Source organism: Cyrtonyx montezumae, unplaced genomic scaffold, assembly GCF_038088225.1.
Source record: "Cyrtonyx montezumae isolate F1298 unplaced genomic scaffold, pur_monq_1.0 scaffold_7, whole genome shotgun sequence".
NCBI classification, from domain to species: Eukaryota; Metazoa; Chordata; class Aves; order Galliformes; family Odontophoridae; genus Cyrtonyx; species Cyrtonyx montezumae.
Window position 1 is genome coordinate 30,719,521 of NW_027072078.1, and position 14,713 is coordinate 30,734,233.

Below are 14,713 nucleotides of genomic sequence, written 5' to 3' on the forward strand. Positions count from 1 at the left end.
TAGATGCTGCATGCTAATTTTCTGGTATGTTAATAGCATTTGGGAGTTGGAAAGTGGGAGTTTCAGCTCAAGGGAAAAGAGAGACCACAGTGGGGGAAAGCCAGCTTTATTCTTCAAGGCACATTTTGTCCTGCTGTTTCTCCAGGAAGGTTCCTTTATCTGCACGAAGTCATCGAGTGCTTTCTGAGTTCAAAGGAAACTTCTTGCTGGTTTCTGTGGGCTTTGACAGGGGCTCAGAATCTGAACATCAGTGTGGTGCTGAGCAGCCCCGTAAAACACGAAGGAGGCTTCTGTGAGTGTTAAAAAGGTTCAGCTCCTTGCAGGATCAAATGACTGCACACCTTTAAAGAAGCTGAGCATGCTATGCAGTGCTTCCAGTCATCCACAGATGAATGAGCTAATTATTATTATTATTATTTTTTGCCCTAGTACACTGTATAGGCCAATTAAGTTGCTATGCCAATCACACTGAAATGAATCAACCATATTGTTACATAATCCTCTTTAATAAACAGAGATATCATTATATGAAGTAGGTTCTAAGGGTGCCAGATGTTCCTGAACAGGGAGTCTAATTTATATCATTGACTTCAAGAAGCAGCCCATTCATGTGTGATAGCTGTTATCTCTGTTTAAAGTATCTCATACATAAATGAGAACACAGATGAGCTAAATATGGACCTTATTTAATTCTCCATCACACAATCACACAGAACTGATGTCCAAAACACCGAATAAATGGCTTTGCTGAGATTGCTGTCTTTAAGGCAATTAATAGGATTGCAACAGAAAAGAGGGGCAAAAATGCCCTCTCAGAATTATAGTACCCGAAGTGAAGAAAAAAATACTTGACTTTCAGAAAGAATTGCTTTGCTGAAGAAAAGATATGCTGGAAGGTTACCCTTCTGCAATGGGAAGGGGATGAGCTGGGTTCACTGCCTCGCTCCCAGCCTGACGTGCTCCCAGGGCTGAGCACTCTGGGGGCTTAGTGGCAGAGCAGGAAAGTAAAACAAGATGATGTGCTTTAGTTTTGATTAAGGTTTCGAGGATATTACTAGAGGAGATGGGTAGTGGAGATGATCCCTTCAAATACTGTCAGTGACGTAGGTTCCCTCTAACCCTAAAAGATGAACACCAGCAGAACAACGTTTGGAGGAAAGAAATGGTGGTTTTTGCTGTTCCCATGCCTACCACCAAAGTTTGTTCCTGATTATTCTGGACCTCAACAAAACAGCTTTAGCTGTATATGTTTACTTGAGCAGGGATGATTGAGAGCTACTTCTCCGGAAAAAAAGCTGAAGGAAAAACCCCTGTGGTTTCCATTTGGACATTAGAGTGTTGATGTGTTTTGCTGTCACATTCTATTTTTAAATGCATGACACTGCACAGGTGTTCAGATTCCAAATCCTTCGCTAAATCTGTCATCTCTCAGCAGCCTGTCACTGTATCAGCTAACAAACTAAGGGAAGAATGAAGTTCCCGTATGGTAGAAAACTTCACAGTGGTTAACCATAATTTCTTTCCATCAGCGTCACTACACTTGATCAATTTTCAGGTGTTATAATTGCTTTGAGGTTCATTTGTCTATCTAGAATGGCTCAATTTAATAATTTATCTACAAGCCCTTAATATGTAGGACACTAACGTGATTAAAAATGCAAATCATTTTTGCCGGAGCAGAAGTTGTTAGTCTGACTCAAAGCATCAGCTGGCAATTTTACCTCTGAGCTTGCTATCCATAACACACCAGCTGATTTCTGAAAGACAAGATTTATGGAGAACCACAAATCATCTTCCAGTGTCTACTTTAAGCAGACATATCTACACATGCGGGTATAGTTACAAGTAATATAGCTAAAAATATAATAATCAGTGCTTTAGGCAAGGTGGTCATAAGTTTCTACTCCAAAAGGTGTCTAACCTACATGAATGTTTTTCAATTTTTTATTGCACTATTGTTGATGAAGACTTTAGGGAAAGATACATCATGTTAAAACTATTCAGGGACAGAGGAAAAAAAAAATGGAGGACTGAAGCAGTTCTTATAGGATTGGTGCTCCAGAGTCATCAAGAGTGCTGTTCCTCCCTGGAACATCCTCCTCCTAAAGTAGTATTTCCAATGCTCAGAAGTACATCTGCTTCTAACTCTGCATGCCTATCCACTGCTGCAACATTGGAAGGCTGAATTTGCGTCCTGGAAGTCTTAGGTCTCCCTAGAGAAACTTGAAGCGGCATCATCATGTTCTTCTAGCTCAACTGGAGAAAAGAAATATGAACACCAACTATTCCTTTGCAGCAGATTCTTTAAATTTTGGCTCAATGGTCATTTAGTATCCACCACTAAGCAAGAACAGTGCTGCCAGTTCCAATGATAAATAATGAATATAGAGTGATATAGTGTAGACTGAAGTAGATTAATTCGAATCTTGAATTACTTGCACTTAGATTTACAGGTCTCCCGAAACGCTGACTCTATTCCCTACACAATTGTTACTATCAGTAGAAGAGAACAGAGCTAGAGATCCCCTAAGCAATCTCAACATGCATAGTCTGTGAGGTTGGATGGCTGAGCTCATGCTGAGCAAGCTGGCTGATGTTCCTACAAGGCTGTTCTCTATCAAGTTTGAAAGGTTTTGGAGACTGAGAGAGGTCCCCTGACGCAGAGAAAAGCAAATGTAGTTACTGCTTTCAAAAAAGGCTAAGGGCAATATGGGGGATTACCAGCTGCTAAGACTCCACTCAGCCCCTGGAGAAATCAGGGAGCAAATCCTCTCTAAAGTCATATCTGGGCACATGAAGGGGAAGATGATGACTGGGAATAGCCAGTTAGATTTACCATGGATTTACTAAATTTACTATGGTTGACTAAACTGATTGTCAAACGCTTATCGGAAGACTAGATCTGTGGGTGTGGGGGGAGCAGAAGAGTGCCCTCTACTTTGAGTAGCAAGGGATATCACAGCTTAGGGGAGCAGACTGCCCCTTGGATGAAAGAGTGTCAGTACTTGGGCTCAGAAGTAGTGACTAGTAGGTCTTACTTGCCCTGGCAGTCAGCAACAAATGAAGTCCCAGTCTCCTGTAAGACTGGGCACAGTATTCACAGAGGGATTTTGTAGGTTTAAGCTTTCCAAGTTGTTACTGATACGGAAAAGTTTTGAGATAGTTTCTCATAAAGCACAATATAAACAAAAAAATCAGAATTACCGAATAAGATAAACAGTGTTGTTTGCTTCAACTTTCTTTATGAAGTTATTCTCAAACTACAGTGATTGAAGTTGCTGTCAAAATTGAATAATCTGAAGGAGGGATTTATTATTTATTCTATAGTCATGAAAGTTTAACTTGAAGTCTGACAGACACTGATGGATGCTGAGTATGTATGTTAACCTCTCCCTCTTCATACTGATAGTGTCCACATCCATGCCAGTGACACAATAAAATTGGAAGGGTGGGCTTCCTTCAGCAGGTTAGGCGTGGCCAACAGAAGAGGTACTGTCACCTTTTTCTCCCACTCAGACTTCATGAGAGAAATGCTTGTGCCAGAATGCTGGATACAGCCCAGTGAAAAAACACATTTTCCTAGCAGCTTTATTTTTTAAACGTGGTGACTCACAGTTGATTTTCTCAGTTATAGGCTTAGAATGGCAGTATATAAATGAATTTACATATCCTTTGAAACAAATAACGATAAGGACTATGTGATAGACTTAAAGGATAGTTTTCATCTGCTGACATCCAAGGACACTGCCTCGGACAAGGACACTTGTGTACACACGCACACATGCACACTTTGTGCCATAGGATGAGATGTTTGTCCTTGCTCCATAATATAACTAGGCACAGACTGTTCCATATTTAAGTCGTCTGGAAGGAAATGCACTTCTTGAATATATGGCTAAGGCCAGTGCGCAAAAGCATTTTGAAGAGAACAAAGGTTTTTGGTTTTTCCTTTTCTTTTTTGGTCAGATGGATTTCAAAATCTCCCAGTACAGACATGATCAACATCATGTGAGAGAAGAATTTGTCTTAAAAGCTAACTTTCGAGAACTGCATTTATATTTCACTAGGCTGGAAAAGGATTCATTTTGATCTACCATCTTCATCTATCATCCTGCCCAGCAGTGCAGCACTGCAGACCCCATCCCTTCCAGCACTGTGACATGCTGCAAAGACTACCCAACCAGTTGGTCCTAAGGTTGGGATCACAATCAGATTGGAAGAATAGAAACATGTATGTGCTTCACAGACTCACATCAATGAGTTGCACTAATTTATACTGCTTTAAAGAACAGTAGCAAGTGCCTGAATTTTAATATATATTTATAGTAGCGTAATTTAGCTACTATACAATACAGCTAAAAGCTGTAGTGCATTAACTACTAAGCCTTCTCTGAGAGGAAAGAGACTTAAAATACTAAAATGCCTTGCAGACACTGCTTAAAATTGACAAAGTGTAGCCTAGAAAGGTTATTCTGTGTCTTATCCTCCAGGGTCAATAATTCTATACTTGGAGCCTTCTCTGAACTGATTTGTGTTTCCATACAGTCTATATTTCAGATAGGCATGCACCTTGATGTTCTAACAAAATTGATGAATTTCTCCCACGCATTTATTGTTCTTATTTCTGACTACTGCAAGAAAAAATAGCACCTTGTCTAGCTCCTAATAGAAAGTTTATCTATTAAAGATGATCCCTTGTATGAGAAACAGATTGCAGAGTCGGGTAAGAGAGCTATTTTACAGATGCATTTCTTTCAGGAAGAGGAAATCTGAAGTATTATCAGGTGTATATCAACAAAACACCTGATGAATTTTTGCAGCATCTTTCAGGAGAGGCTTTTTTTATGTATTGACAGCTATGAGAATTGGCACTGCTTGCAAAGAAACGTGTCCCGTAGGAGCTGGTGGCATATTTCTTTAACCAGAAATTAAGAGACTGAGCAAAATATTTAGGTATGCAATCTGTTGATGTATAATTCCTGCTGTTACTCTTCTTTTCAGCCACCACAGTATTTTCTCTGAGCACTGATGTGTGTTCAATCTCGTCCATGAAGCAGAAGGCACTCCTGAAGAGCTTGTGATGGAAGTAACGTTAGGGAGATTCTGGCTGGAAACGAGAACATTCTCTCTGAGCTCTAAGCTGATCAAAGTGACTGTACTCATCTTGCCTTTTGCTACTGTGCTGTTCACTTGCACACAGTGCTAACACAGTCATGTAGCTCACATCTCCAGAACAGACACACACTGTACAGTGTCCCATTCTTACAGGCTCATTGCTGATGTCCGCAGTAATACGGCCTAGACGCAGTGTCTGGAGATGGATGAGAATATGTGGAAGTGAAAGCATCACTGTCTGAAGCAGAAAAAATATATATATTCTATCAGTAGAACAGGAAAGATGACAGTGGGATAAAAGCATGAGTTATTTAATTTCACCATTTTCAGACTGTTTTTATTCAAAAGAAAAGTTGGTCAAGAGAAGTCAGAAAATGTCTTCCTCCTGAATCTGAGTTTGCAGAATTGCCAGATTCTCTAACGACTCCTCGCGCTTAGATGGCATCTTTTAACACCAACAAGCTGCCTTAACACAGACTGGGTCAGCACGGCAGATATCTGTACATTAAGACGTCCTGTGAAAGCCAACAGAGAAGAAGGAAGGAAAAAAAAAATAAAGACATAATTCACTTCAAACCTGCATGATTGGTAAACAAAAGATCAACAGGGAGGGAAAACTTGGTGTGACTCACAGTGTAGATCTTTGAGGAAAAGATCCCTAGGAACAGGCAAATAACACAGCCTAAAGCAAAATACGTCAGTAGTGATAGAAAACAGCTAAGCAGAATAGGAAAGAATTAAGAAAACTTTGTGCATAACGTTAGGAAAAACTTACTAAACAATACAGTGCCATCAGCTGTGAAGATTTCTAGGGACTGTTACAAGACCTTTTAACACAAATGGAGGAAGAATACTAGGAAGCATATCACAGAAGCAATCCTGCATCACAGGAAGATATGGGGATACCTTCTGTCTGTCTTCCAAAGTAAATGGGAGAGCTTGAGGCAGCAAAAAAAGTTTTTCAAAGGTCCATAACAGATGCCTAAGTCCTAAACCTGTCACTTTTAAAATCACCCTGGAAGAGCAAGGACTCACTGGAGGATCCAGTCCACACTGTGGTTTTCACACACCTTTGACTAAGATCAAAGAAGGGGAAAAAACAACTCTTGCAATGATTCTGCTACCACATTGTGCCCTGTACAGCTCCTGATAGGTGTGAGAATCACCTGTTTATTCACTGGTCCTTACAAGCTGTTGCTTGTGAAGCTGAGCAACTTAGTGTAACAAGGCTGCTGGACTAGAGTGAAATGAAACATTCCTTGAAGCCTAAAGGAGGGCTTCCAAGCTTCTAATAGGGGCACCCCCTTCTTGGGGTGTTTCATCAGGTGTGATACTGCCTTCTGAAATCCCATCTCAGGCACCATATTCAAACTGCAGGTGCTTAACTCAAAGCTGAGATACAGATAATCTCTGTGCTATCTTTATGCTACCTGGAATTTTCCAGAAGTGTAGAAAAATGCCTGATCACTTAGTTAATTCTCAAATGAGAAAGTGAGCAAAAAATCCTTTATTTGTTTAGGCTTTCTTGCCCCACTAAAATTGATTACTTCTTTTGCAGTGGAGCATTTTGAAGAGGAACCTGAACCAGATGAATTATGCAGTAGCCCATGTTTTCATCAAAGCTGAGGAAAGATTAAAATGTCTTGTAGCCTCCACAGTAACAACCAAAACTCCAAAGTGCAGCTAACCCACAAAGTCCAAAGCAGGTTCGCTTTGGCTTTTAGGCTCATTTCTGTTTTGAATGTTATTTTAGCCCATTTCCTATGGAAATCAAGCTTCCTGTGATGCTGTTGCCTGTCAGCTATATGTCAGTCTCTCTCTAATAACTGCTCATCCATTCTGTGCACTTCAGCTGGATCTAAAACACTTGCTGACCTCAAAGATAATTAGATTTCTATTTAATAGCTGTAGTGGATAAGACAAATCTGGACATAGCACACATTCTTTGTAGAGGAGGTTTATTAATACCTGCTCACAGACCAGTTTATCTCAACACTAACATCCTTCAGGGCATTTAGGGAGTATCACTGGTACAAGACAAGCCAGTTTAAGTGACTCCTGGTTTGTATTTTCAGGACTACAGTTCTACTACTTAAATAGAACAGAGCTAAATTTCCTTTGCATTTATCAGCTTACTGGCATCAGTGAGAAAATTCTAGTTGCTTGGAACTGGACTAGACAATCCAGCCCATCAAAACCAAAGATACAAGAACTGTTATATAGATTTTGCCATGTTAATCTTGCTATTCAACCAGAAAAAGAATTTGTTGTTTAGAACCAGAAGGCAGATTTCTGCAGAAAGGTATTCCTGGTCACCATAAATATATACAAATATAATCCAGGATTCAAACTGATAATGACTTTGGATTGTCTTCTGCCCGAGAGTTTGGACTGCTCTCAGCAAGGTGTGAACTAATGGGCCCCCTAATAGATCCTGGAAAGGTGTCTGTATCTACTTAATTTCCTGTTTTCTGTACAAATAAGGTATGTTTTACTTTAAAATAATAAAAACGAAGTGCACCTGGGTGGTAGAAAGCAAGGCAGGTTTCTACCTAGTCCTGCTGCTGTATTTTGGATCGGATGGGCATCTCCAGGAGAAAAAGAGAGCCCAGCTGGACTGTATGATCTTGAAGGTCTTTTCTAACCTAAATGATCCTACGATTTTTACACAGGAGACAGAAGTGTAAGAAGTGTGGTTCAAAACTTAATCAAAAATTGATGTTTCCAGGAATGGAATATGACTACTGTAAGCTACAGAAGGGTTCAGCAGTGGGATGAACCAGGGTCTCGCATGCAACTCCAGAGGTACCACAGCATCTATCTCAGCCCAACAAGTGTATCATCAGTCTTTATTATGCTTTGAGCGGTCATAATATTGGGAGTAGCCAATGGCAAAAAATCCATCAGTTTAAAAGAAAGTAAGATGCAGTTTAATTAGTGATTACTGTATATAACAGTTTCGATCATCTAAATTAAAGAGGACCTGCCTAACGCACCAGATAACACTTCAGTGGCTACAAAGGTAACATTATCTACTATGAATCTACCCACAAAGCTGATTAGCATTTTGTTAGCTTAATGAGTGGAAAACAACACAGGCTTTAGTCTTCTCCCTGGCACACAGTTTGCTCAAGAAACCAAAGAACTGGGTTTTGCTCCTCCCTTGCTTCACATCATATCCCCCACAGATGTCCCCATCAGCTTGTATGGGAATTGTTGAATCATGACCTGAACCACTGATTGATCACCTGAGGCAAGTACTGATTCAGCCACAGGAGCACAGGTGAAGGCAATGTACCTGTGTGATTGGAAGGGGTGGAGTCTGGCTCCACCTCTCCCAGACCCCATTTAAGGGCTGACCACCACCAGGGAAGGATCTTTTCTTGGAGATCCCTCCTGTGTGGTGCCAACGGTGAGCCTCAACCATCATAAAAGGTGAGCCACTCTCTTCTTGCTAGTTGTCTCTATACTATCTACATAAGCCTACCAAAAATATACCATCTTCTGTATTATTTTTCTTGAGTGCCATTCTTGGGGTTATTTGCCCTACACCATCTCTAGCCAATCAAGTCAGATCCAGCAGCTCTTTTTTAGCTGCTATGCTACTTTCTCCTTTAAAAATAAACAAAAGGAAAGAGAAACAAAAAGAAAAAGACAGCTTTTTCTTGCACGCAGAACTAACTTTCTGATATAGGAGAAAAGCCAGAACAGGTCTACGTGGCCTACAACCAGGAGTTACATGCTTTTTTTCTCCTGAGATTCTGTCTGTAAGCTGCTTTGACATATTTATGCACAAACCACAGTGAACTTCTCTCTCAGCAAGACACCATAGCAGTGGTTTCTGCCTTGTGTGGTTAAGGCTGGTAGTGGTGGATCAACGCACTCAGTAGTAACAGCAACAACTGGAGGCTTGAGGGACATCATTGGCTTTAGAAAAACAGAAGCATTCAGTAGATGCTTGCAAGCAGGAAAGAAGCCAAGCAATCAGGTTTTGGAGGAAAAAAAAATGCAGGGTCCCATATTTTTTGCTAAGCTTTGTGGTTCCCATTCTTTTTTCAGGAGATAAAAGCAGTGACAGCACACACCGCTGCTGGTGGAAAACAGCGGGTTCTCACAGGTATGCAGTCAAAGACACATACCAAGGCAGACAGCTCAAGCCTTCCTTTCCTGCTTGCCCCCTGCTGAAGGGCTGCTGGCAGCAACCCACTTCCACAGCTTCTCCAGTGGAAGAACAGTAGCAGAATCGCAGTATCACCACTTTCACTGCACAGAGTTTTGTGCCTGTCTCTCCCTCATATCCTGCAGTAATTGCTCCTGTTGTCTTCCTCTCTCATATTCATCTCCACAGCTAAGTCCCAGTGCTCCTTTTCTCCAGAACAGCCAGCTCTTTTGCAATCAAATCCATAAAAAGTCCTCACAGCTCTGCAATAATAACACAAATACAGCAGGATTTCTACGCGTTGTTTTATTTTCTTAGACTCTGGCTACAAAAGGATGAAATTGAGTATAAACTGGTGATTCGTGGTTTTGAAAATACCTGGTCATCACCAAAAAAAAAAGTATTGAAAAGCCAGGAAATTCTCAGATGATTGTCACAAACTTAAACTATTAACATGCTACATCTGGAGAAGCACAATTAGAGCGCTCTAAATAACCTTACCTCTGCATTATAATGTCACAATAACCATAATCAGTCCCAATATACTTGCTTTTAGAGACATGAGATTTTCAGTTTTATTATTACTTCTCCCTGTCCTTACCTTTTCACTTTCCTGCTATTAGTAACTTGTATTATATCAGTCATTTGTAACAAAGAGAAAGCCTCGAGAATTACAGCTTGTAAAGCTCTTTAAAAATGACTAAAATGTAGAGTAGAATTAAGTTATGCAAATTCTGTATTTACAGTAAGTTTTGCCATGCAGGTGAGAAGAGAGTTCTGTACCAGCACTGAAACCTCTACCACACAGACAAAACCTCCTTGTCTTAACTACGGATCCACGTTCACAGCTCTTTATTTCCTCTTCCAGTGCTTACTTGCTCCCTTGCCCTTCCACTTTCTGAAGTATGAACAACAGATGAACTTAAAGAGTACCAGAGAAAAGCTATATGAGAAATATTAACTTGTGGAAAAGGGCTTCTAATAGGGTGAAATGTATCCTTCGTGGGTTTACTCAGCACTAGTGATGCTCTGCTGGAAGCAGAACATCACATATTTAAGGTTTGAGGCAAAGGCTGTTCTGGTGAAAGGGCCAAAAGAGGATGTTTGGAGATCAAGGTCAGGATGGATGCACAGTAATCACGTAAACGGGAACTTTCCTTGTGGTCTAGTGAAAAATTCAAGGCCAGCATTTCTGCTTTGTATATCGAAGCAGTGAATTAGGAACAGGCAGGCAAAAGCCAGAACTAGAGACAATAAGAGAGCAAATACACTGCCCTGTGAAGTACACTTGCTTTCAGATAGTCACTTATCACAGCATTTCTGTGATAAAGGCAACAGACCCTTCCTCTCTCCTTGCTGCATTTGGTTTTGCATGCGGCTATCTGCCCCGAGCACCAGAGCAGCTTGCTCGGTTTCTGCCAAAGCAGAAATCAAATAGCACAGATCCTTTCCTTATCACAACTATTTCCCTGAAGTGCCCAAGAATGACCACATCTCATTCAGCACTTCTCCAGCTGTCTCCAGCTCCAAACTTAGATTCTTCCACTCCCTTCCTTACATTTTTCTATTGCCTAGTTACAGAAGAATAAGATGCAGGTGTGCAGCGCCTTCAGCACCGAGGGAAACACCAAAATGCACCAAAGGAAACATGGGGCCAAATGGATTTCTGGACATTAAGAGGGATGGAATTCCATCTGTGTGCTTTAAGATGACAAGAGGGAAGCATTCAGCTTTCTGAAACTGAGTTTGGACTTTTATGCAGTGGCTATTTCTGATTTTCACTGCAAGGGTACGTAATACGCAGCCAGTTCACAAGGCGATGGGGGCAAAAATTAAGTAGCCAGGAGGAAGACACCTCTGTTCCTACACTGCACATCACAGATGTATTTTAGATGGAGATGCTGATTTATCTCACTTTCCAAGCTATTTCTGCTTGTGAAGCATCGTTCGATACTACAGCACAGTACAAATGTTCTCTTCTACTAAGTTGTTGAGGGCTTTTAACTGCTAAATACTCCATAAAATGTTTGGCTTTCTTGTGAAACAAAATGATTTTCATCATATGTAAAAATTTCATCCTTTTCAAAGTCCAAAGCTTCGTTAAATTTCACATAAAGTTGAAGCTGCACTTCATTCTCGAGTGGAGAAGAATCTTAAAATGATCTACTTTTGTTGTTGTCATCAACACAAACACAGCGTTTGTAAAATAACTACCTTCCTAGGTTTATAATGTGGGGACAGCTCTGCTCACTGACAGACACAAGAGGGTACTTGCTCAGACTGCTGATACACCTTCAGCAGTAGGCACTGGAACACACTGCTGTAATGCTTTGTTACTTTGAGGCTGCACAGCTGCAGGAATAAATAATCAGTGGGGGTGTCTGATTACCCCAGAGAAGCACAGCTCCTGATGTGCTTGTGCCTTACGGAGACAGCTATCTGGAGGTGCAGCAGACTGGATGCCAAACCTGCATACAGCCCCTCTTATGTCCACCCCTACACACACCTTTCTCTCTTTCTTGAAGGGAGAAGTCTCATGCATCTTAAAGACCCCATATAAACTGTGTTATGAAACATGATCCTATGAGTGTGAAAATTAATCAAACAGGAAGGAAATAACCAAGCACTAACAGCCTATTCTTAAGAACTCTTTAAAATGAATTACCTAATACCTCAGTCTTTTCAAGTATGTAGGACTCCTTCATTTATACAGAGATAATTAACAGAGCGTTGAGCAATTATGGCCAAATGAAAAGTTTGATGACAATTAATGACAAAGTACCTACTGGTGACAATACAATATAACAGTCTTTCATCTTCTTATCAATAATGCATGCACTGACTGAGCACTTCAAATTATTGTCAGCCAGCACAAGGTAAACCTAAGTTAAACTGAATGCATTTGTACAGTTGGCACCTCCAACTGACACCACAACGTGCACCCCCACTTCTTAATGTACCCCAGTATGAAAAGTAGCTAGAATACATATACATGTGTGTTATATATGTGTTCATATGTGTACTGACACACCATCTATTAGTGAAAAAGCGACTCAGAAAAGCATTACGAAAACATACCCATCCTCTGTTAAGAGTACCAAATGTCAACTTGTGCTTGAATGATACTGGTTACTGTGTGTATGCAGACACACAACTCTGCGCTCTGAGTCACAGTGAGATTAACTGACATCACCTATAGCATCTCCTCGACTCTGTGGAGTTGTATTCCAGAGCTGTGCATCTTTAGAATACGTAGATAATGCCCTTTCGTGTTTGAAAGCCAAGCAAGTGTGAAGTTCAATTAAAAAAAATAAAACAAAGTGCTTCTGGCATCATTAATACGTAGAGTATGGGCACAAAAATATTTTGCATTGTAGTATCCCTGCATTTAAAGAAAAAGACTGTGAATCAGTGAGTGACGGCAGCAGTTCTAGGTTACTGTAGTGCTGCTGTCTTACAACATGGAAAGCCGTGTTTGTTTTCTCCATTGGCTGTTACACGGGTCTTTTTTGCATTGTTATTAATATTAAGCATGTTCTCAGGTTAAAAACCAGTGTCAGGGATGAGCATCACCAGTGCCTGCCTGCTGCATGTGCTGAACAGCCCCCTGGAGCCACCAGCACCCCGAGTGCTGTGCAGAGAACAAAGAGCAGCACTGAGACCCGTGTTCTGTGCATCACACTCGCACCAAGGTTTGCCCTCAGTTTATAAGGAGCTATGTCTTTAACCAGATGCTCATCTATAAGGAGCTGTAGCTTTAACCAGAGGTTGCCCAGATGTTCTGGTAACAGTGTGCTGCAATGTATTCCCACCAGTTTTTAATAGCCGATGACCATTAAAAAGCAGACCTCAAACACCTCGCAAAAGCAGAACGAGGATGAGATCCTGATATTTCAGCCACGCAGGCAGCAAAAACTAACTGCCTCGGAAACTTTGCAGCTGAGGAATGCAGAGAAGGAACGCTCGGTGCCACATCCACCTGGAGCTGCCTGCGTGCCATCTCTGTTGAGACAGCAACTTCTGCACCGCGCTCATCCTTCACTTCTCGACACCGCGGCGATACCGCCGCTACGGGTTGTCATGAATCCCTCGGATAGACGGTTAAGAAACAGAAAGCGGTGTGCGGGAGCTCGCCGTGTCCGAGTCCCCGCTGTGCTCAGCCCCTCCGCGCTGCGCTCGCAGCTCCGTCCCGCCGCACCGAACCGGAGCTGCGCTTCAAAGCGGCTCCTCCGGATCCGAGCCCCGGGGCCGTCCAGGAGGGAGTTTAATCCATCCCTTCGGGGTCGATTAACACGCGGCCACAAAACTTTGCGAGCTCCTGAAAATAAACGACTCCGAAACGACGTTACGCCTTCTGCAAAGACCGCCGGCTCTCGCCAACACGACCATTCCGTTCGTGACCTCGAGAACGGCTCCGAGCAGCTCCTTCTCCCCCCCGCCCCGCATCCCACACGGCGCCGTTGAGCCTAAAACACACCGAACCCCTCCGGTGCGCACCGACACACGGCCACAGCCGCTCCCATCCCCCCCTCCATCCCCCAAAAGTTGGGCTCGGGGCACTTACGATCCGCAGGACGCCCTGGAGCACGACGAGCGGCAGCGGCTGCAGGTGCACCATGCTGGCTGCCGTCTACCGGGCGAATCCCTTCGCGCCGGCCTCGCGCATCTCCGCTCCGGGGAGAAGGAGGGGGAGGAGGGAAAGGGGGGGGGGGGGGGAGGACGGAGCCGCGGGGACGCGCTGTCCCCTCACAGGGCGCGGGGAGAGCCCCCGGCACTGCCCCGCCGCTCCACACCGCTCCGATCCGCTCCGCGGGCGGCCATGGCGGGCGGGGAAGGGGGGAGGGAGGAGGCGGGAAGGAGGCGGCCGCACCGCTGATACCGCGGGGGTCCCCTCAGCCCCCGGGCAGCTGGCTGGGGTCGGGCGCTGCGGTGGCCCCGCGGCCCTTTTCGCCGGCAAGTTTGATGCCGGTGGTGGAGAGGCACTGGGAGCCGGGGGAGAGGTTTCAGCTTTCAAAGCCCTCTGTGTCCCACCGGTTCCTGCCCTGGAACTGCTGCTGGGTGTCTCGTGAAACACGGCACGCGAATGGGCCACAAGACTGAGTTCCTAAAAGCGTAGAAACGCAGAATCGTGAAGGCTGGAAAGGACCTCTCAGATCCCCAGGTCCAACCCCAGCCCACCCCACCGTGCCCGCTCAGTGCCACACCTCCTCCCTGAACCCCTCGAGGGACAGTGACTCCCCCATCTGCCTGGGCAGCCTGCGCCAGTGCATCTCCATTCCTTCTGAGTTGATTTTTTTTTCCTAATTCCTCTATTTAACTTGAGAAAATATGCTCAGTTGCAGCAAAGGAACCTACATCTCAACTGCACGGCTATGAAATGGAAACTAAATTTGAACAGAAGCACTCAAACACACATTAATGCACACCAGGCTTAGGGGA

At 43.2% G+C, this 14,713-nt stretch overlaps 1 protein-coding gene across 1 annotated transcript in view; it reads right to left on the bottom strand.

Annotated features, from left to right (window-relative positions):
* NXPH2 (neurexophilin 2) overlaps positions 1–13,913 on the bottom strand; it is a 29,507-nt gene extending 15,594 nt beyond the window's left edge. Inside the window, exon 1 of the mRNA XM_065750372.1 lies at positions 13,839–13,913. Coding sequence (XP_065606444.1) covers positions 13,839–13,892 — 54 coding nt within the window. The 5' untranslated portion in view covers positions 13,893–13,913. The remainder of the gene's footprint in view (positions 1–13,838) is intronic.
* Positions 13,914–14,713: the final 800 nt, after the last annotated feature.